The following is a 24462-nucleotide window of genomic DNA, read 5'->3' on the forward strand; positions in this document are numbered from 1 at the left end:
TGCTAGTAGCTTCTTGAGGATGGCACGAGATATCGGACCTCTATCTGTATCCTCGTTGCGTTCTGAGGTGACTGAGGCGCTATCTATCTCAGAGTCCTCTGAGATTTGTTCGGTGAAGCTTTCTTGGTGTGCTCTCTGTTTTTGCGCTGCTGGTGAACTATGTTTCTTCTTTAGGTATTTGTCCATTTCTGCCTGATTTTTGCTGGGTCTTGGCATATCTACGTGCTCCCTGTTCTTGTCCTTTCCAATTTTCACCATTTTTCTATTGGAGGCTTATGGTGTTCTGCCCCTGTGCTGTTATCTCTAAATAGTGCGATTTATCGTTGTCTCATCTGGTCCGTTGTTCTGTAGAAAGAGGGAATCGGGGGTCTCGGTGCTTCCCGTTACATTTTATTTGATTAAATTTCCATCTGAGTTCTTTTCTGCTGGTTTTTGTAGCAGCATTAGTTTGGAGCTCCTTTTCAGGGGGTTCCGGAAAAATTAGAGCTAGGCTCTGTTTAATTCCCTTGCAGGCAGTTTGGTGTGTGGATGAGGAGAGGGAGGAGGGGGGGGGGGGGGGGTTATGCCTCTCTGTGTTGCTCTGTTAGCCTTGAGGTTTGCTGGCTTGTAGTGGGCCCCCTGGGCTGATGTGTGCACAGGGATCGCTCAGTCTCCCAGCAGGGCTCTGTTGCTCTGTAAGCGCAGGCCCACCCCCCTCTGATGGCTCTCACCTCTCTCCTCCGGTGCTTCTGCCTCCTCTCTTTGCCCTCAGTCTCCTGCAGACGAGCTCCGGTCACCGCTGTCTCCCGGCCGGGGATAACTACAGGCTGGTGAGTAATCCAGCGGCCAGGTTCCGCCGCGATCGGGCCGCCACCGCTACTTCCGGTCGGCCGGGGCAGGCACTTTAGCCCGGGGATCCGCCTGGTGGTGTAGGCCGCGGCGGTGTAGGTGCCGCTAGGAGCTCGGACTGGTCTCTTTTTAAAACTCTTCTTTCTGCGGTGCCAGCGGTGCTGTTTTTAGTCCCGGGTGGGGCCTCTAGTTAGCAGGATCACTCTCCAAAGCGCTGCACACTCAGGAGCCTCTGAAATGGCGCCCGGTCCCGCTGCTGGCTAGGCCATGCCCGCCACCACCCAGTCTTCTACGCAGTCCACTACTCCCGGCTTAGGGACTGCAACTCTGAATACTCCGGTTGCTGCTCCTCCTTCCTCCCAGCCTCCTTACTCCATGAAAATGACATATTCTGAGGAGTAGGCAGACTCCCAGGAACTGTTCTTGGGTCCCTGCCACGAGTGGAAAAAACAGGTTCCTCTCTCACCTGAGGAGTTTGTTGATACCGATGCCCAACCTTTGGAAAGTTCCCGGAGTCCGGGTGATGAGGCTGTGGATTTCCTGCAACTGTTTCAAGAGCTTTCAGTGGGTGAGTAGGATGATGATGATGAGATTCACTTCTCTACCAGTGAGGTAATAGTAAGGGCAGTAAGTCTGAGGGAGGAGCGCACAGAGGATTCGGAGGAAGAGCAGCTGGACGATGAGGTGACTGACCTCACCTAGTTTGCTAAGCCTTCTGAGGACAGGGCTTCAGAGGGGGAGGCAAGTGCAGCAGCAGGACAGCTTGGAAGAGGCAGTGGGGTGGCCAGGGGTAGAGGCATGGCCAGAGCAAAGAATCCCCCAACTGTTTCCCAAAGCACACCCTCGCACCAAGCCTCCATGCAGAGGGCTAGGTGTTCAAAGGTGTGGATGTTTTTCAGTGAGAGCGGGGACAACCGACGAACAGTGGTGTGCAACCTGTGTCGCACCAAGATCAGCCAGGGAGCCACCACTACCAGTCTCACCACCACCAGCATGCGCAGGCATATGATGGCCAAGCACCCCACAAGGTGGGACGAAGGCCGTTCACCGTCTACGGGTCACACCACTGCCTCTTCCCCTGTGCCCCAACCTGCCACACAGATCCAATACCCCTCCCAGGACACAGGTACGAGCGCCTCCCAGCCTGCACCCACACCCTCACCTCCACTGTCCTCCACCCCATCCAGCAATGTCTCTCAGCGCAGCGTTCAGCTGTTGCTAGCACAAGCGTTGGAGCGAAAGCGCAAATACGCCGCCACGCACCCGCATGCACAAGCTTTAAACGTGCACATTGCCAAATTAATCAGCCTGGAGATGCTGCCGTATAGGCTTGTGGAAACTGTGGCTTTCAAAAACATGATGCCGGCGGCGGTCCCGTGCTATTTGTTCCCCAGTCGCCACTATTTTTCCCGGTGTGCCGTCCCAGCGCTACTCTAGCACATCTCCCGCAACATTAATCGTACCCTCACCAACACGGTTACTGGGAAGGTCCACTTAACAACGGACACATGGACACGTGGACAAGTACTGACGGCACTTGGTGGAGGCTGGGACCGAGTCAGAGTCTAGGACTGCTCACGTCCTACCCACATCCAGAATAGCGGGTCCTACCTCGGTCCTGGTATCTGCGGCGGTTTATGCCACCTCCTCTAAACCCCCCACCCCTCCTACGCAACCACTACCTTTCAATTAAGAAGTGTGAGCAGCACGTCGCCAGCAGTTGGTATCGCGCGGTGCAGCAGCACAGCGGTGGGCAAGCGTCAGCAAGCCGTGCTGAAAATAATCAGCTTAGGTGACAAGAGGCACACGGCCCCCGAACTGTTGCAGGGTCTGACAGAGCAGACCGACCTCTGGCTTTCGCCGCTGATCCTCCAACTGGGCATGGTCATGTGTGACAACGGCCGTAACCTGGTGGCGCCTCACACACGTGCCATGCCTAGCCCATGTCTTCAATCTGGTGGTTCAGCGGTTTCTTAAAAACTACCCTCACTTGTCTGACCTGCTCGGCAAGGTGCGCCACGTCTGCGCACATTTCCGCAAGTCCACCCCGGACGCTGCCACCCTGAGGACCCTGCAACATCGGTTTAATCTGCCAGAGCACCGACTGCTGTGCGACGTGCCCACACGGTGGAATTTTACGCTGCACATGTTGGCCAGGCTGTATAAGCAGCATAGAGCAATAGTGTAATACCAACTCCAACATGGGCGGCGTAGTAGTAGTCAGCCTCCCCAATTCTTTACCGAGGAGTGGGCCTGGATGGCAGATATCTGCCGGGTCCTCAGAAACTTTGAGGAGTCTACCCAGATGGTGAGCGGCGATGCTGCAATCATTAGCGTTACCATCCCGCTGTTTTGCCTGCTGAGAAGTTCCCTGCAAAGCCTAAAGGCCGACGCTTTGCGGTTGGAAGAGGAGATGCGGGATGAGAGTATGTCACTTGATAGCCAGACCACCCTCATGTCTATATCTCAGCGCGTTTTGGAGGAGGAGGAGGAGGAGGAGGAGGAGGAGGAGGGGGAAGAGACAGCTGGGCACACTGCAGAGGGTACCCATGCTGCTTGCCTCTCATCTGTTCAGCGTGTATGGGCTGTGGTGGAGGAGGAGGATCCTGAAAGTCATCTTCCTAGTGAGGACAGCCATGTCTTGCGTTCTGGTACCCTGGCACACATGGCTGACTTCATGTTTGGCTGCCTTTCTCGTGACCCTCGCGTTAGACACATTCTGGACAACATGGATTACTGGGTGTACACCCTTCTCAACCTACGGTATAAGGAGAACCTTTCCTCTCTCATTCCCGAATAGAAAACGGGTACGAGAGTGATGCAATACCACAGGGCCCTGGTGGAAAAAGTGATGCTAAACTTCCCATCTGACAGCGCTAGTGGCAGAAGGCGTAGTTCAGAGGGCCAAGTAGGAGGGGAGGTGCGGAGATCAGGCAGCATGTACAACGCAGGCAGGGAAACACTCACCAGGGCCTTTGCCAGCTTTATGGCTCCCCAGCAAGATTGTGTCACCACTCCCCAGTCAAGGCTAAGTCAGAGGGAGCACTGTAAAAAGATGGTGAGGAAGTACGTAGCCGATCGTACCACCATCCTCTGTGATGCCTCTGCTCCATACAACTATTGGGTGTCAAAGCTGGACACGTGGCATGAACTTGCGCTGTACGCCCTGGAGGAGCTGGCTTGCCCTGCCGCTAGTGTCTTGTCAGAGAGGGTGTTAAGTGCAGCTGGGGGAATCATCACGGATAAGCATACCTGCCTGTCAACTGCCAGTGCCGACATGCTGACACTCATAAAGATGAACAAGGCCTGGATTTCCCCAGACTTCTCTTCTCCACCGGCGGAAAGCAGCAGTAGCTAAAGATTATTTTCAATGCAACCGGAGAAATAAGCATTCCCTATTACTGGAGAAAAAGGGGGAATTAGCCTTGTCAATCACTCTCGGATATTAGTCCTCCTCCTCCTACTCCTCCTCCTGAAACATCATGTCATCACACTGAGCTGCCAATTTTTCTGCGGCCCAAAAGGCTCTGCTTACAATTTTTCAAAGTTTCAAAAGTATTGATAGTTTAACAGAAACCAATTTTTTGCTTAAACCAAATTAAGCAACAGCGAGTTGTATCTTTAAAAAATGTGTATGGGTTTCACCTGCCCTCTCAGTAGAGAAATTTCTCAGTGGTACACTTGTACTCTTGGTACACCAATTTTTCTGGCACTCGCCTATACTCAAGGTACACCAATGTTTCAGGGGTCCGCCTATACTCTTGCTACAGAAATGTTACTGGGGTTTGCCTATACTTCTGCTACAGAAATGTTAGAGGGGTCTGTCTATACCTTTGCTACAGGAATGTTACTGGGGTCCACCTCTGCTTTTACTACATAAATGTTACTGGGGTCTGCCTATGCTTCTGCTACAGGAATTTTACAGGGATCTGCCTCTACTTTTACTACAGAAATGTTACTGGGGTCTGCCTCTACTTTTACTACAGAAATATTACTGGGATCTGCCTATATTTCTCCTACAGAAATGTAACAGGGGTCTGCCTATACTTGTGCTACAGAAATGTTACAGGGGTCTGCTTATACTTTTACTACATAAATGTTACTGGAGTCTGCCTATACTTTTGCTACAGGAATTTTACAGGGGCCTGCCTCTACTTTTACTATAGAAATGTTACAGGGGTCTGCCTCTTCTTTTACTACAGAAATGTTACAGGGGTTTGCCTATACTTCTGCTACAGAAATGTCCCTGGGTCTGCCTATACTTCTGCTACAGAAATGTTCCTGGGTCTGCCTATACTTCTGCTACAGGAATTTTACAGGGTTCTGCCTATACTTCTGCTACAGGAATTTTACAGGGGTCTGCCTCTACTTTTACTACAGAAATGTTACTGGGGTCTGCCTCTACTTGTGCTACAGAAATGTTACAGACATGCTAATACTCATAAAGATGAACAAAGCCTGGATTTCCCCAGACTTATGTTCTCCACCGGCGGAGAGCAGCGGAACCTAAAGATTCTTTTTGCTGCAACCGGAGAAATAAGCATTATCTATCACCGGAAAAAAAGGGGGAATTAGCTTTGTCAATCACTCTCGGATATTAGTCCTCCTCCTCCTCCTCCTCCTCCTGAAACATCATGTCATCACGTTTAACTGCCAATTTTTCGGTGGCCCAAAAGGCTCTGCTTACAATTTTTCAAAGTTTCAAAAGTATTGATACTTTAACAGAAACCATTTTTTTTCACAGGGCTGGCTGCAGGCTCTGTTGCAAATTAAGCAACAGCGAGCTGTATCTTTAAAAAATATTGCTGGGTTTCATCTGCCCTCTCGGTTGAGAAATTTTTCAAGGCTACACTTGTACTCTTGGTACACTAATTTTTCTGGCCCTCGCCTATATTGTAATCTAACTAATTTTTCTGGCCTTCGCCTACACTAATGGTACACCAATGTTTCAGGGGTTTGCCTATACTCTTGGTACAGAAATGTTACTGGGGTCTGTCTATACTGTTACTATAGAAATGTTACAGGGGTCTGCCTATACTTCTGCTACAGAAATGTTACAAGGGTCTGCCTATACATCTGCTACAGAAATATTACTGGGGTGTGCCTATACTTCCACTACAGAAATGTTACAGGGGTCTGCCTATACTTGTGCTACAGAAATGTTACAAAGGTCTGCCTATACTTCTGCTGTATAAATGTTACAGGGGTCTGCCTATACTTCTGCTACAGAAATGTTACTGAGGTCTGCCTATACTTCTGCTACAGAAATGTTACTAGGGTCTGCCTATACCTTTGCTACAGAAATGTTACAGGGTCTGCCTATACTTCTGCTACGGAAATGTTACTGGGGTCTGCTTATACCTTTGCTACAGGAATGTTACAGGGGTCTGTCTATACTATGGGTGCACAAAGTCTTCCCATCGCGGTATTTTACCTATCTGGCACAAATACACTGACTGACTTGGGCATGAATTATGGGCCGAGGCCAACATGTATTTTCTCTCGTGTTACCACAGTTCTCCACGGCAGTGGTTTGGGCCAAACAAGAGGAGTAATACTTCACTAATGAGACGTTCACAGCTGCACTAGCATCGGAGTCCGCTCTATGCCCGCGATTGCAGAGGCCTATGTCCTCGGCACAGTGAAAGTCTGCCATGTTTGGGCACTCTGATTTCTTCATGGTTCATGTCTTAGGGCTCCAACCCACTTGCGTTTTTTTCACGCGTTATAGCTTGCCTTTTTTTCATGCTATATTGCTGCTTTTTTTTCACGCGATTGTCAATGGGACTTTCTAATGTTAAAAACGCTTTGCAAGTTGGTGCGTTTTTAACATTAGAAAGTCCCACTGACAATCGCGTGAAAAAAAGCTGCAATATAGCATGAAAAAAAGGCAAGCTATAACGCGTGAAAAAAACGCAAGTGTGCAGGAGCCCATATGGCATGATAAAAAAGCAAGCTATAACGCGTGTAAAAAATGCAAGTGGGTTGGAGCCCTTAGGCCTCATGTCCACGGGGAACATCAGGCCCGCTCCGGATTCTCCATGGAGAATCTGCAGCGGGTCCCTCCTGCCCCGCGGACATGAGGGCTGAAAATAAGAATAAATGAGAATAAACTCACCTCCCATCCGCTCCGTTTCTTCTCTTCGCCGCGGCGTCATCTTCTCTGCGTCGCGGCCGTATCTTCTTTCTTCGGCTCGGCGGATGCGCATGATGACGTCGGTGACGTGCCCCGCGCATGCGCCGTCCCGAAGAAAAAAGATCCGGCCGCGACGGAGAGAAGATGGCGCCGCGGCGAAGAGAAGAAACGGAGCGTGTGAGTAAATTCCGAATTTTGTCTCCCGCGGATCCGGACGGCTTCCATAGGCTTCAATAGGGAGACCCGCATGAAAATGGAGCATGGTCCAGATTTTTTCATGCTCCATTTTTTTTAAATCCCTTTTATTGACCATCCGCGGGTATTTATCTACCCCGCGGGTGGTCAATGCATCCCTATGGGGTGCGGATCCGCGGGCAGGAGAAGAGTTAAAATCCGCTGCGGATTTTAATTCTTATTTTGCCCGTGGACATGAGCCCTTAGGCCTCATGTCCACGGGGAAAATCAGATCCGCTGTGGATTTGGGCTGCGGATGCAGTGCGGATGCACTGTAATTGTCTTTTATTTTTCATGCGGGAGATCAATTGAGCTATGTGCTCTATGAGCTCCCGCATGCGTGATCCGCACTAAAATGGAGCATGTCCATTTTTTTTCATGCTCCAGACATTTTTTAATTACCATCCGCAGGTATTTATCTACCCATTGGTGGTCAATGCATTCCTATGGGGCGCGGATCCGTGTGTGGGAAAAACGCTGCAGATTGTAATTCTTATTTTCCCCGTGGACATGAGGCCTTAGGGTTCCTTGGACTCACCTATGCTGTGGGTGCAGACAGACTTCCCATCGCGATGTTTTACCTATCTGACACAAATACACTGACTGACTAGGGCATGAATTGTGGGCCGAGGCCAACATGTATTTTCTCTCGTGGTATCAAAGTTATCTGTGGCACTGGTTTGGGCCAAACAAGAGGAGCGATACTGCACTAATGAGACGTTCACCGCTGTACTAGCATTGGAGTCCGCTCTATGCCCGCAATTGCTGAGGGTTTGTGCAGAGGCCTGTGTCCTCGGTGCAGTGAAAGTTTGCCATGTTTGAGCACTCTGATTTCTTCATGGTTCATGTCTTGGGGTTCCTTGGACTCACCTATGCTGTGGGTGCATACAGACTTCCTATAAGGGTGTTTGACCTGTCTGGCACAAAGACACTGACTGACTTGGGTAGGGTGCAGAGTGCAGATGGCTTTCCCCTTGCATTGTCGATGACGTATCCGGCACCCAAACAGAATAAGTAGTGTGTTGGCACATGGATTCCCCATTGCTATGTCACTCGCAGCACCTTGGACCACACAAGGTGTTTGCTGGGACCGAGCCTGACCCGGGGCCTGCTCACATACTTCCCACACAGAGTATTGCTGCTTTGCGGAGATGTGTAGAAGTGCTGGGCTGACACCTTAGTCCCCTTTACGCCCACGTTTGCGGCTCATGACAATTTTGCGACGGAGGTGGCACGGGATTGGAATGATGATCGTATCTCAATTTATCATCGATTCTCAATAGGATTGTGGGCTATCGCCCCCTTTCAAAGAGGGTCGCTGCCTGCCCTGCCAACCCCTGCAGTGTGTGTGTTCGTTTCCTCCTCATCGCAGATGCACTTAGAAGTAGACATGAGGGTGGTGTGGCTATGAAGCGAGCGTGTGGCATGAGGGCAGCTAAAGGCTGCGCAGGGCACCTTTTGTGTGCGCTGCGGACGCAGGGTCGTACGGGGGATTGGGCGGCATGTAACCCTGGAGAAGAGGCAGCGGTGTCACCCGCAGGCAGTGATTGTCCTTGGTTGCAAGTAGTGTGGTGCTTAGCTAAGGTGTGCCTTGCTAATGAGGGTTTGTCCGAAGCAAAAATTGTTGGGGGGGGGGGGGCGCAGACTCTTGCCCCCATTGTGGTTTAATAGTGGGATCTGGGAGCCTGAGATGCAGCCATGCATGCTGCCCCTGCCCTTCCCTATCCCTTTCTGTGGTGTTTCAATGACTTTCGGATGTTTTCCAGAGCTTCACAAGTGAAAACCTATGCGGAGCATCGGTCATATACAAAAATGCTCGAGTCGCCCATTGACTTTAATGGGGTTCGTTACTCGAAACGAGCTCTCAAGCATCGCGGAAAGTTTGACTCGAGCAACGAGCACCCGAGCATTTTGGTGCTCGCTCATCTCTACTTATAACTCATTCCACAAAACCCAAGCACTAATATGGTTTCTCCAATGAAAACATTAAAAAGTTCTGGCTTTAGAAATACAGAATTGAAAAAATTTGAATAAATTGCTGCATTCTTAGGGAATATACAGAGCTTGGTTAACAAGCACTAGGGAGCAGCTATCATACCAGGTTACATGAGAGGAGTAAGTGGATAAAATCTGATGGAAACCTAATTATAGCAACCCTCCTGAGAAATCAGTCCAGGGACTGCAGGGGGAATTATAGTACCTGGTGCCGTACTTCTCCAAGTTTGGTGGCCGATCCACTTCTTCCTGTGGCCAGAGGGTCACTTCAACTATTACCAAGAAATCAAAATAACAGTAGATGAAGATAAATGTCTGCAGCTCTATTCCACTCACCGGTCTGGTTGGAGATCTCACCCTCGGGACAGGGAGTGCAGTAGTAGCAGCATCGCTGTTGTCCTTCCAATGGGACTTTCCTGTATCCAGGGAGACAACTCTCACTACAAGCTGAGCGCGGGATCTGCAAAAAAATGTTTGAATCCGTTGTCCACAAAGAGGAATGATAAAGTGTCTGATGCTATAATTTGCTTGTTATCACCTCTGAAACCACCAGGGCTAGATTGCCTATCTGGCAGTTATGGCAAATACCACATGGGACAGTGTCAACATTGGATTTCCTGCTCTGGAAGTATAAGTGAGGCATCTGCAATGATTTCACCACCATGTGACCAAAGCATGAGTATGAAGTTCAGCAGTGTGGAATATAAGTGGGGGTGGAGGAGCTGTGATGATGTCACCATCATGTGACCAGGGCGTGAGGATGGAGCTCATCATAGAATGATAGAGTTGGAAGTGACCTCCAGGGTCATTGGGTCCAACTCCCTGCAGGATTCACTAAATAACCCCAGACAGATGTCTGTCTAGACTTTGTTTGAAGACTTCCATTAAAGGAGAACTCACCACTTCCCTTCCACCCATTGATTACACTCACTGTTAGAAAGTGTTTTGTAATATCTAATCTGTCTCCTCCATTTCAGTTTCATCCCATTACTTGTAGTCTTTCACTGTTGAGATGAGAATAGGGCTGATCCCTCTGCACTGTGACAGCCCTTCAGATATTTGTAGACCGCTATTAAGTCACCTCTCAGCCCTCTCTTCTGCAAGCTAAACATTCCCAGATCCTGTAACCGTTCCTTATAAGATATGGTTTGCAGAACGCTCACCATCCTGGTAACTCTTGTCTGAACTTGCTCCAGTTTGTTGATGTCTTTTTTTTATATTGAGGTGCCCAGAACTGGACACAGTATTCCAGATGAGGTCTGACTAACGAGGCGTAGAGGGAATAATTATCTCAGGTGATCTAGACTCTATGCTTCTCGTAATACATCCCAGAATTGTGTTTGCCTTTTTACCCATTCTGCCTAATCAGTGCTTGGAGCTGATCACAATTTAGTGATTTTTGTTTGCCCACACGCTTTTTGAGGATTGACCACATGTTCTCAATGGGATTGAGATCAGGGGATTTTCTGTCTGTGATCCCAAAATGTAATTGTTTTTGTTACCGAGCCACATAAGTTCACCTGTTATATCTAGCATAGCCACTGCAGTGGGAACAGAGCTGTCTACTTTCTTCAGAAATAAGCTCAGTACGTGAACACACTGGCCCAGCTGTATGGGGTGAGGGGGTGAATGGTCCCCACCATTATTATGTTTCTGTCAGGGAACTGGGGTCTGGGTACTGGAAGTCCCTGAAACTGCCCGCAACCCCTGTCCCTACCTACTTGCCCCCCTGGGATAAGCCCCAGGGCGACAACTGGGCGATGGTCCCTAGACTCTCTAAGCAAGCGGGCCAAGGGGTCAGACTACAAACTGACACTGAGACAAACAAACACAGAGGCAAGTCAGGCAATCAAGGTCAGCAACAGGAAGGTATGCAGTACAAGAGGTTAGGCGAAGGCGAAGTCAGGGTCAAGCAAATAGTCAAACAGGGAGACAGGCAATCCAAAGAAAGTGAGTGCAGCAGAAGACCTAACTAACACTGGCAATGCTGGAAGGAACAGAGGCGTTGAAATGCTGTCAGAGCTCCCGCCCCAGCAGCTGATTGGTGCGGGGAGCCTGACAGCAGCAAACTTCGATCACCGAGGCACTGGGGAACCCTCCCCCAGCCTTTCTGGACAAACGGAGACCAAGAACGCATGCCCGGTCGTCATGGTGATGAGGACACGGCACGGGGCAGCACCCGTCGTGTCCTAGCAAGCCAGCCGTGAGCAGGATTACGGCAGCAATGGGAGGTCAGCAGAACTTGGGCTCCCTTGCGCCGCACAGCCGGTTGATAGAGCCTGCGGTGTGGGCATGGAGGCCCCGCGATCCACTGGTCCCGACAGTTTCATAGTGTTTATTAGGTTCTCGTTTGGTAATGCTTTTTTTTAAAACTCTTCAAGAACCAATTACCGTAATTATACGGCGATTGGTCCTGGACTTTAGTAAATATATGGTTTGGAATTAAAGCTCCTGCTCCTGCAATCTCACAGGAGCAGGTCGGGTGCTCGGCTGTCAGGCAAACCTGAAGATTCGGAGGAGAAGATAGAAGGGGCTCATATTGATGCTCCAGTAATAGTGGGAAATTAAAAACATAATACAATGCGAATGTCCCTCAGAGGTCTTTATATAATGTCATGCTGGACATAGATGTTAAAAAAGTTACAAAAATACATTTAAAAAAATACAGTAAAAAATATATTATACAAACGCCAACCTAAACCGTCCCCATATCAGCCTTGTAGTCCTAGACTATACAAATTATGTATCAAAACATCCAAAACAAAATGGCAAACCCATTCTTTCAATTTAGTTTAGCATAAATTAAATAATTAAAAAAAGAACTAAAAATTAAAAAAACAAACATTTTTTTCTTTTTGCACATATTACAAATAGAAAAAACTTTAAAAATTTACGTGAAAAAAATGTTTAAAAATAGCTGCTATATGAAAACAAACATTCTAACAAAAATAATCTTGGCAGTTCAGATAAAAAATAGGGCCATAAAAACACCTCATAGCTAAAATCGTCAAACAATGTCTGGTCCTTTATGACTGAAACATTGTGGTCTATATAGGGTTAAATACTGTACCTTTTGGGAGGGGTTTGGCTTTGTTGAGTGTAGGCTATAGAATACCATGTTCTGTGGGGGAAGGAGGGGGGGGGGGGAGTTAAGACTCCAGAAAGTGGTAGTGAAGGGGTGAGAATGCAGCAGGAGGGAGAGCTAGATATATATATATCTCACCCCTTCACTACCACTTTCTGGAATCTTAGGCCGCCCTCACAGCACATGGTATTCTACAGCCTACACTCAACAACGCCGAACCCCTCCTAAAAGGTGCAGTGTTTAACCCTATATAGACCCTATATAGACCACAGTGTTTCAGTACTATATATATATATATATATATATATATATATATAATATATACACTAGCTGATATACCCGGCTTCGCCCGAGTTGATTTGGTACTGCTGTTTATCTGGTGTTCACACGGAAAATCTTCTGAAGTCGTGGTTACTTTAGAGATACCGGAAAAACATATGTTCACCATTTTGCATAGTTCTCTGCGTTACCCAGGAAACACCACGAGGAGGTAACCATGCGACGTTTCCTTTATATAAAATGACATCAGGAAGTGAGAGAATTAGATTCCATACGTAAAATTTGGGCACTAATTCTTTTGCACTTAGAATTGAATAATCGAGTTGGGACCCATTAACTTTTCCTATTTATGACATAATCAATGCCTGTGCCAAATTTCAAGTTTCTATGACATCGGGAAGTGAGAGAATTAGATTTCGTACGTAAAATGTGGACGCAAATTCTTTTGCGCTTAGAATTAAACAATCGAGGTGGGACCCATTAACTTTGCCTATTTATGACATTTTCAATGCTTATGGCAAATTTCATGTTTCTATGACATTGGGAAGTGAGATTTTTAGCTTATGTATGTAAAATTTTGACGCTAATTCTTTTGCGCTAGAATTAAATAATCGAGTTGGGACCTATTAGCTTTTCCTATTTATGACATAATCAATGCGCGTGTCAAATTTTAAGTTTCTATGACATTGGGAAGCGAGAGATTTAGATTCCGTACGCAAAGCTTCGACGCCAATTCTTTTGCGCTAGAATTGAATAATCGAGTTGGGACCCAATTACTTTTCCTATTTTGGAGATAATCTATGCTTGTGCGAAATTTCATGTTTCTACGACATCGGGAAGTTGGAGAACTTTTGTCGAGTCAGTGAGTGAGTGAGTGAGTGAGTGAGTGAGTGAGTCAGTCAGTGAGTGAGTCAGTGAAGGCATTCAGCTTTATATATCTATCTATATATATAAAGACGAAAGCCCTCACTGACTCACTGACTGACTGACTCACTCACTCACTCACTGACTCGCCAAAAGTTCTCTAACTTCCGGATGTCGTAGAAACATGAAATTTGGCACGAGCATAGATTATCTCCAAAATAGGAAAAGTAATTGGGTCCCAACTCGATGATTCAATTCTAGCGCAAAAGAATTGGCGTCGAAATTTTACGTACATAATCTAAATCTGTCACTTCCCAATGTCATAGAAACTTAAAACTTGGCACGAGCATTGATTATGTCATAAATAGGAAAAGCTAATGGGTCCCAACTTAATTATTCAATAATCTCTCACTTTCCGGTGTCATAGAAACTCGAAATTTGGCAGGAGCATTAATTATGTCAGAAAAAGGAAAAGCTAATGGGTCCCAACTCGATTATTCAATTCTATGCGCAAAAGAATTAGCGTCCAAATTTTACAAACGGAATCTAATTTTCTCACTTTCCGGTGTTATAGAAAAGTGAAATTTGGCACGAGCATTGATTGTCATAAATAGGAAAAGCTAATGGGTCCCAACTCGATCATTTAATTCTAGCGCAAAAGAATAAGAGTCCAAATTTTACGTGCGGAATGTAATTTCTTCACTTTCCGGTGTCACAGAAACACGAAATTTGGCAGGAGAATTAATTATGTCAGAAATAGGAAAAACTAATGGGTCCCAACTCGATTATTCAATTCTTCGCGCAAAAGAATTAGCGTCCAAATTTTACGTACGGAATCTAATTTTCTCACTTTCCGGTGTCATAGAAAAGTGAAATTTGGCACAAGCATTGATTATGTCATAAATAGGAAAAGTTCATAGGTCCCAACTCGCTTATTTAATTCTAGCGCAAAATAATTGGCGTCAAAATTTTACGTGCGGAATGTAATTTTCTCAGTTTCCGGTGTCATAGAAACGGGAAATTTGGCATGAGCGATGAATATGTCATAAATAGCAAACGCTAATGGGTCCCAACTCGATTATTTAATTCTATGCGCAAAAGAATTAGCGTCCAAATTTTACGTACGGAATCTAATTTTCTCACTTTCCGGTGTTATAGAAAAGTGAAATTTGGCACGAGCATTGATTATGTCATAAATAGGAAAAGTTCATAGGTCCCAACTCGATTATTTAATACTTGCGTAAAAGAATTAGCGTCCAAATTTTACGTGCGGAATATAATTTCTTCACTTTCCGGTGTCATAGAAACGTGAAATTTGGCACGAGCATTGATTATGTCAAAAATAGGAAAAGCTAATGGGTCGCAACTCGATTATTCAATTTTAGCGCAAAAGAATTGGCGTCGAAATTTTACGTGCAGAATGTAATTTTCTCACTTTCCGGTGTCATAGAAACGGGAAATTTGGCACGAGCATTAATTATGTCATAAATAGGAAAAGCTAATGGTTCCCAACTCCAATATTCAATTCTATGCGCAAAAGAATTAGCGTCAAAACTTTACGTGCGGAATGTAATTGCTTCACTTTCCGGTGTCACAGAAACAGGAAATTTGGCAGGAGAATTAATTATGTCAGAAATAGGAAAAACTAATGGGTCCCAACTCGATTATTCAATTCTATGCGCAAAAGAATTAGCGTCCATATTTTACGTACGGAATCTAATTTTCTCACTTTCCGGTGTCATAGAAAAGTGAAATTTGGCACGAGCATTGATTATGTCATAAATAGGAAAAGCTAATGGGTCCCAACTCCATTATTCAATTCTATGCGCAAAAGAATTAGCGTCCAAATTTTACTTACGGAATCTAATTTTCTCACTTTCCGGTGTCATAGAAACATGAAATTTGGCACGAGCATTGATTATGTCATAAATAGGAAAAGTTCATGGGTCCCAATTCGATTATTCAATTCTATGCGCAAAAGAATTAGCGTCCAAATTTTACTTACGGAATCTAATTTTCTCACTTTCCGGTGTCATAGAAACATGAAATTTGGCACGAGCATTGATTATGTCATAAATAGGAAAAGTTCATGGGTCCCAATTCGATTATTCAATTCTAGCGAAAAAAAATTGACGTCGAAATTTTAGGTGCGGAATGTAATTTTTTCACTTTCCGGTGTCATAGAAACGGGAAATTTGGCATGAGCGATGAATATGTCATAAATAGCAAACGCTAATGGGTCCCAACTCGATTATTTAATTCTATGCGCAAAAGAATTAGCGTCCAAATTTTACCTGCGGAATCTAATTTTCTCACTTTCCGGTGTCATAGAAACGTGAAATTTGGCACGAGCATTGATTATGTCAAAAATAGGAAAAGCTAATGGGTCGCGACTCGATTATTCAATTTTAGCGCAAAAGAATTGGCGTCGAAATTTTACGTGCGGAATGTAATTTTCTCACTTTCCGGTGTCACAGAAACAGGAAATTTGGCAGGAGAATTAATTATGTCAGAAATAGGAAAAACTAATGGGTCCCAACTCGATTATTCAATTCTATGCGCAAAAGAATTAGCGTCCATATTTTACGTACGGAATCTAATTTTCTCACTTTCCGGTGTGGTAGAAAAGTGAAATTTGGCACGAGCATTGATTATGTCATAAATAGGAAAAGTTCATAGGTCCCAACTCGCTTATTTAATTCTAGCGCAAAAGAATTGGAGTCGAAATTTTACGTGCGAAATGTAATTTTTTTCACTTTCCGGTGTCCTAGAAACGGGAAATTTGGCACGAGCATTGATTATGTCATAAATTGGAAAAGCTAATGGGTCCCAACTCCATTATTCAATTCTATGCGCAAAAGAATAAGCGTCCAAATTTTACGTGCGGATTGTAATTTTCTCACTTTCTGGTGTCATAGAAATGGGAAATTTGGCACGAGCATTGATTATGTCCTAAGTATGAAAAGTTAATGGGTCCCAACTCGATTATTCAATTCTATGCGCAAAAGAATTAGTGTCCAAATTTTATGTATGTAATCTAATTCTCTCACTTCTTGATGTCATTTTATATAAAAGGAAATGTCGCATGGTTACCTCCCGTGGTGTTTTCTGGGTAACGCAGAGAACTATGCAAAATGGGAAACATATGTTTTTCCTCAGTATCTCTAAAGTAACCACGACTTCATAAGATTTTCCATGTAAACACCAGATAAACACCAGTACCAAATTAACTCGGGCGAAGCCGGGTATATCAGCTAGTATATATATATATATAAAGCTGAAAGCCCTCACTGACTGACTCACTGACTGACTCACTGACTGACTCGCCAAAAGTTCTCCAACTTCCCGATATCGTGGAAACATGAATTTTGGTACAAGTATAGATCATCTCCAAAATAGGAAAAGTAATTGGTTCCCAACTCGATTATTCAATTCTAGCGCAAAAGAATTAGCATCCAAATTTTACGTACATAATCTAAATCTGTCACTTCCCAATGCCTTAGAAACTTAAAATTTGGCACGGGCATTGATTATGACATAAATAGGAAAACCTAATGTGTCCCAACTCGATTATTCAATTCTATGCGCAAAAGAATTAGCGTCAAAATTTTACGTACTGAATGTATTTTTCTCACTTTCCGGTGTCATAGAAACAGGAAATTTGGCGCGAGCATTGATTATGTCATAAATAGGAAAAGTTCATAGGTCCCAACTCGATTATTCAATTCTATGCGCAAAAGAATTGGCGTCAAAATTTTACGTGCGGAATGTAATTTTTTTACTTTCCGGTGTCATAGAAACAGGAAATTTGGCGCGAGCATTGATTATGTCATAAATAGGAAAAGCTAATGGGTCCCAACTCAATTATTCAATTCTATGCGCAAAAGAATTAGCGTCCAAATTTTACGTACGGAATGTAATTTCTTCCCTTTCCGGTGTCATAGAAACAGGAAATTTGGCACGAGCATTGATTATGTCATACATAGGAAAAGCTGATGGGTCCCAACTCGATTATTCAATTCTAGCGCAAAAGAATTGTCGTCGAAATTTTACGTATGGAATGTAATTTTTTCACTTTCCGGTATCATAGAAATGTAAAATTTGGCACGAGCATTGATTATGTCATAAATAGGAAAAGCTAATGGGTCCCAACTTAATTATTCAATTCTATGCGCAAAAGAATTGGCGTCAAAATTTTACGTACGGAATGTAATTTTTTCACTTTCCGGTGTCATAGAAACAGGAAATTTGGCACGAGCATTGATTATGTCATACATAGGAAAAGCTGATGGGTCCCAACTCGATTATTCATTTCTAGCGCAAAAGAATTGTCGTCGAAATTTTACGTATGGAATGTAATTTTTTCACTTTCCGGTGTCATAGAAATGTAAAATTTGGCACGAGCATTGATTATGTCATAAATAGGAAAAGCTAATGGGTCCCAACTCGCTTATTCAATTCTATGCGCAAAAGAATTGGTGTCAAAATTTTACGTGCGGAATGTAATTTTTTCACTTTCCGATGTCATAGAAACGGGAAATTTGGCACGAGCATTGATTATGTCATAAATAGGAAAAGCTAATGGGTCCCAACTCGATAATTCAATTCTAGCGCAAAAGAATTGGTGTCAAAATTTTACGTGCGGAATGTAATTTTCTCACTTTTCGGTGTCATAGAAACGTGAAATGTGGCACGAGCATTGATTATGTCATAAATAGGAAAAGCTAATAGGTCCCAATTCGATTTTTTAATTCTAGCGCAAAAGAATTAGCGTCGAAATTTTACCTACATAAGCTAAATCTCTCACTTCCCAATGTCATAGAAACATGAAATTTGCCATAAGCATTGAAAATGTCATAAATAAGCAAAGGTAATGGGTCCCACCTCGATTGTTCAATTCTAAGCGCAAAAGAATTTGCGTCAACATTTTACATACGAAATCTAATTCTCTCACTTCCCGATGTCATAGAAACTTGAAATTTGGCACGGGCATTGATTATGTCATAAATAGGAAAAGTTAATGGGTCCCAACTCGATTATTTAATTCTAAGTGCAAAAGAATTAGTGCCCAAATTTTACGTATGGAATCTAATTCTCTCACTTCCTGATGTCATTTTATATAAAGGAAACGTTGTATGGTTACCTTCCCACGGTGTTTCCTGGATAACGCAGAGAACTATGCAAAATGGTGAACATTAGAGATGAGCGAACGTACTCGGATAAGCACTACTCGTCCGAGTAATGTGCTTTATCCGAGTATCGCTGTACTCATCTTGAAAGATTCGGGTGCCGCTGCGGCTGACAGGTGAGTCGCAGCGGGGAGCAGGGGAGAGCGGGCGGGAGAGAAGGAGAGAAAGATCTCCCCTCCGTTCCTCCCCGCTCTCCCCTGCAGCTCCCCGCTCCGCAGCGCGTCCCGAATCTTTCAGGACGAGCGGGGAGGTACTCGGATAAAGCACATTACTCGGACGAGTAGTGCTTATCCGAGTACGTTCGCTCATCTCTAGTGAACATATGTTTTTCCGGTATCTCTAAAGTAACCACGACTTCAGAAGATTTTCCGTGTGAACATCAGATAAACAGCAGTACCAAATTAACTCGGGCGAAGTCGGGTATATCAGCTAGTCTACATATATAAAGACGAAAGCCCTCACTGACTCACTCACTCACTGACTCACTGACTGACTCGCAAAAGTTCTCCAGCTTCCCGATGTCGTAGAAATATGAATTTTGGCACAAGCATAGATTATCTCCAAAATAGGAAAAGTAATCGGGTCCCAACTCGATTATTCAATTCTAGCGCGAAAGAATTAGCGTCCAAATTTTACGTATGAAATCTAATTCTCTCACTTCTTGGTGTCATAGAAACTCAAAATTTGGCACGGGCATTGATTATGTCATAAATAGGAAAAGTTAATGGGTCCCACCTCGATTGTTCAATTCTATGCGCAAAAGAATTAGTGTCCACATTTTATGTACGAAATCTAATTCTCTCACTTTCCAATGTCATAGAAACTCGAAATTTGGCACGGGTATTGATTATGTCATAAATAGGAAAAGTTAATGGGTCCCAACTCGATTATTCAATTCTAAGTGCAAAAGAATTAGCGTCCACATTTTACGTACGAAATCTAATTCTCTCACTTCCCGATGTCATAGAAACTCGAAATTTGGCACGGGTATTGATTATGTCATAAATAGGAAAAGGTAATGGGTCCCAACTCGATTATTCAATTCTAAGTGCAAAAGAATTAGCGTCTAAATTTTACGTATGAAATCGAATTCTCTCACTTCCTGATGTCATTTTATATAAAGGAAACGTCGCATGGTTACCTCCCCGTGGTGTTTCCTGGGTAACGCAGAGAACTATGCAAAATGGTGAACATATATTTTTCCGGTATCTCTAAACTAACCACGACTTCATAAGATTTTCCGTGTGAACATCAGATAAACAACAGTACAAAATTAACTTGGGCGAAGCCGGGTATATCAGCTAGTCTACATATATAAAGACGAAAGCCCTCACTGACTCATTGACCCCCTCACTCACTGACTCACTGACTGATTTGCAAAAGTTCTCCAGCTTCCCGATGTCGTAGAAACATGAATTTTGGCACAAGCATAGATTATCTCCAAAATAGGAAAAGTAATTGGGTCCCAACTCGAATATTCAATTCAATGCGCAAAAGAATTAGCGTCCAAATTTTACGTACGGAATCTAATTCTCTCACTTCCCGGTGTCATAGAAACGTGAAATTTGGCACGAGCATTGATTGTGTCATAAATAGGAAAAGCTAATGGGTCCCAACTTGATTATTCAATTCTATGCGCAAAAGAATTAGCATCTACATTTTACATACGGAATGTAATTTTCTCACATAGAAACTTAAAATTTGGCACGGGCATTGAATATGTCATAAATAGGAAAAGTTAATGGGTTCCAATTCGATTATTCAATTCTATGCGCAAAAGAATTAGCGTCCAAATTTTATTTACGGAATGTATTTTTCTCACTCTCCAGCATCATAGAAACGTGAAATTTGGCACGAGCATTGATTATGTCATTAATAGGACAAGCTAATGGGTCCCAACTCGATTATTTAGTTCTAGCGCAAGAATTAGCGTCAAAATTTTACGAACATAATCTAAATCTCTCACTTCCCAATGTCATAGAAACATGAAATTTGCCATAAGCATTGAATATGTCATAAATAGGAAAAGCTAATGGGTCCCAACTCGATTATTCAATTCTAGCGCAAAAGAACTAGCGTCCAAATTTTACGTACGGAATCTAATTCTCTCACTTCTTGGTGTCATAGAAACTTGAAATTTGGCACGGGCATTGATTATGTCATAAATAGGAAAAGTTAATGGGTCCCAACTCGATTATTCAATTCTAAGTGCAAAAGAATTAGCGTCCAAATTTTATGTATGGAATCGAATTCTCTCACTTCCTGAGGTCATTTTATATAAAGGAAACGTCGCATGGTTACCTCCCCGTGGTGTTTTCTGGGTAACGCAGAGAACTATGCAAAATGGTGAACATATGTTTTTCCGGTATCTCTAAAGTAACCACGACTTCAGAAGATTTTCCGTGTGAACACCAGATAGACAGCAGTACCAAATTAACTCGGGCGAAGCCGGGTATATCAGCTAGTATATTTATATTTATATATATATATATATATATATATATATATATATATATATATATATATATATAGTGCTAGGTTAAGAAAGTAGTAAGTGTCGACACTTTTATTAGCCCAGGAAGCAATTCGAGTCTGCAAACAAGCAGTACTGATATTACATTCAGCAAGCGCATCACAAGCTGAGACCTCTTCTGATAAAATAGACTGTGTTGCTTTATATCCTCTGTTATCCGTTGGCCCTAAAGAGTAAACAATAAGTTATACAGCACACTTGTGGTCCATGAATGATTTGACCTTGGAATCACAGGTGTTACAACTCTGCTGAGTACCAGATGGGATGCTCTACAGGTCTACCACATCCTTCCTGCTGGATTCCAGTGTAGTGCGCTTCTTTCTTAACCCTCCCTGTGAATCGACCTTGGGTGTAGTGATGCCCAATGTAGCTGAGGAGGCCCTCTGTCTGAAAGCCTCTGAAGATCAATCCTCCGTACCTGTTCTGAACTTTGCATGTGGTGTCATCAACCACATCAGTCCCCTGGAAGAAACTAGGGACAATCCTGTTACTGAAACAGCAGAGGCAGAAGCAGTACCGACTCTGCTTCTGGCATTACTGACCCCTGCTGTGCTCCTTTAGTCATAGGTGGATATTTGGCTGAGATGACATAACACAACAGAATGAGAGGCCTAAGCAGGCAGTGGTTGGTAAACCTGCTCCCAGGAGGGAGGCTCTCAACAGACTATGATTTCCAGAAAGTAGACAACCCCAGTCCTCTCATGCTAGTGATCAGTCCATGAATACTAGACTTTGGTACTGAATGCCTGATACCCTCCACGAATGGGTGCAATAAAGCGAGTTATACAGCAAATATGCTGCGACTCATCTGTGTACCAGGTAGAATGCTTTACAGGTCTACCACATGCAGCTGGATTCCAGTCTAGAGCACTTTTTTGTTAACCTTGCAGTGAACTGCCCTTGGTTATAATGATGTCCAATCTAGCTCAAGAGGACCTCCATCTGGGACCCTCCGAGACTGATCCTCTGTACCTGTTCTTAACTTTGCATAGCAAACAACTGATCGCCAGGGATCTGTGGAGACAGACCTCTGCTAATCTGTTACTGATTGCCTATCCTGCAATAAGCCATTAATAGTTTACGACAGGACTACCCCTTTAATGAGCAATTGCTGCAGAGCCAGAGAGAAGAACTAACTACTACTAAACTACTGCTAGATGCTGTCACATAGCAGAAGCAGGATTGCAGAAAGAGCAGCAGGGCCAAATTGGTCAACAGGATCTGATGGCTACATGATCTAATGACTATCAAATGCATTGGCCAGATTGGCTGCTACAGTGTAAAGTGGTGAGGCAAATTCATGGCACTACCTGGCTGAATCCTGGATCCCAGTGAATCTCACTGTCATTTATATGAAATTGTCCATCCTTATCTTGATAATATCCAACTTGTTTTATCTTGTCGGTTTTGTTCGAAACAAACATGTTTAAGAGATCAAAATTTGCAGGAGAATTTCCTTCATGATCAAAGTAAACTGACTCTCCACCAGGAGTGGTGAAATTAATGTTCTTCAGGTATCGGTTGACCTGCAGAAAATGTGGAACAGAACAAGATCAGTGGTGGCCGATGATGGTGAATGATTGGTGGGGATTATAATGATGAAGATGAAGGTTGATGGGATTTTCTCTTCCACTAATACATAATTCTAGTATCAATGTTTCTTATTACATCACTGCAGTCACAACATTGGTCAGACTAAGAACCTACCTCACCCAAGTGGAAGAGCTGGTTGGAGACACAAGACTTAAAGTGACCCTGACATTTACTTAGAAATAAATCTTGTAATGCAGAAGCCACAGCATAAACCGCAGAGTAGACACTAAAGGTATAGCGGAAATGATTCACATCGTACATGGAGGGGTCCACATTATTGAGGCTCTGTGACTCATTACATGGTGTGCAGGAAGCATACATAGAATGGATAATACAGCATCCAAAGTAGTCATACCAAATATTATGTGTGAGTATTCCTGGGTATTTGTAAGGACCCACAGCCAGGAGATAATCCTTCAGTCCCGGAATGTTCCTTCTATGTTGAGTAATCTGGAGTGAGCGGCTCAAGAGATCATTTTGCGTATTTTTCCACGTAATGAATAATGAGGGAATGATAAATACTTTCCTACTCTTGTAGTAATCAATAAGCATCTGCTGGATCTTCCGTACACCAAATGAGTTTCCAAGAATTATGATAACATCACAGCTGATCTTATGCATCTTGTATGAATTTCTTTTGAAGTTATTGTAATATTTAACATCATTAACAACATCCTGAAAAGCGACACATATTCCATTCCGTATCATGTGGCTGTAGAGCTCCATGCCGGCCCATTCACTAGACTTATCATCTGCTCTAACAATCCCCACCCAGCTCCAACCAAAATGCTTCAGAAGGAGAACAATGGCTTTATACTGAGCCTTCCCATCAGGGACTGTGCGGTAGAAAGAAGGGAACTGGAGCTTATTACTGAAGATGGAATCCATCGCTCCATAGCTGATCTATAAGGGAAAATATATCAGGAACTATGACAAAAATTTAAAGTCAATAATGCTGATAGTACCCCATTCCAAAATTCATGCAATCCTACACAATCCCAGACCATATGCATTACATCTGTACCATCCATATAATATTTCAGACAGTCAATGTTTAATATAATACTCTTGGTAAACAACTTTAATGAAGTGAAATAAACTCTATGAACTGAATACTCTATGAGCTAAGCACAATTAATATCAGATGGAGATATCATTGGAATCATTTGGAATACAGCAGGTCTTTTTTCTTTACTGATATGGCCTAAATCTTTTCCCATTTTACCTTTATTGCGAATTACTGGTAATAGTAAAGAATAGAGATGACCAAGCATACTCATCGGAGCTTCATGCTCGTTCCAGTAGTAGCATACTCGATGGTGCTCGTTACTCGAGCGAGCACCACGCGGTGCTCGAGAAAATTTTGTGCCCCCTCCCTGCATGTTTAGCGCCATTTAGCCACTAAACATGCAGGGAAGGCTTTACCACTTCCTGCTGTGACGTGTCAACCCTGTGCACATCCTTAGCAGTGACTGGCTGGGCTGATCAGGTGACCTAGGAGTATTAAAACTCTGGTCACCAGCGGCTCGCCTCAGACTCATGCTGAATGAGCTTAGGGATAGAGCTGCTGCAATAGGGAAAGCGTTAGTGTAAGGATTAGGTTGCGGTTAGGCAGGAATCCTTACTACAAGAACCCAGCAGTCCTTTTTAGGACTACTACTCCTCTCATTGTGTGCAGCAGCATTTTGACTGTCTGGGACCAGTAGTGCGCACAAATTTTTTTTCA

General features: G+C 43.9%; 1 protein-coding gene across 2 annotated transcripts in view; it reads right to left on the bottom strand.

The window, feature by feature from the left end:
- Window positions 1-24462, bottom strand: part of LOC136619047 (vomeronasal type-2 receptor 26-like) — a 160411-nt gene that overhangs the window by 15658 nt on the left and 120291 nt on the right. The window contains exons 4-5 of one of the 2 annotated variants that reach the window (XM_066594374.1): window positions 22454-22669; window positions 9530-9653 (exon numbers count right to left, since the gene is read on the bottom strand). In XM_066594374.1, coding sequence (XP_066450471.1) covers window positions 9530-9653; window positions 22454-22669 — 340 coding nt within the window. The remainder of the gene's footprint in view (window positions 1-9529; window positions 9654-22453; window positions 22670-24462) is intronic. The other variant, XM_066594375.1, reaches the window with a different exon arrangement.

Source organism: Eleutherodactylus coqui, chromosome 1, assembly GCF_035609145.1.
Source record: "Eleutherodactylus coqui strain aEleCoq1 chromosome 1, aEleCoq1.hap1, whole genome shotgun sequence".
NCBI classification, from domain to species: domain Eukaryota; kingdom Metazoa; phylum Chordata; class Amphibia; order Anura; family Eleutherodactylidae; genus Eleutherodactylus; species Eleutherodactylus coqui.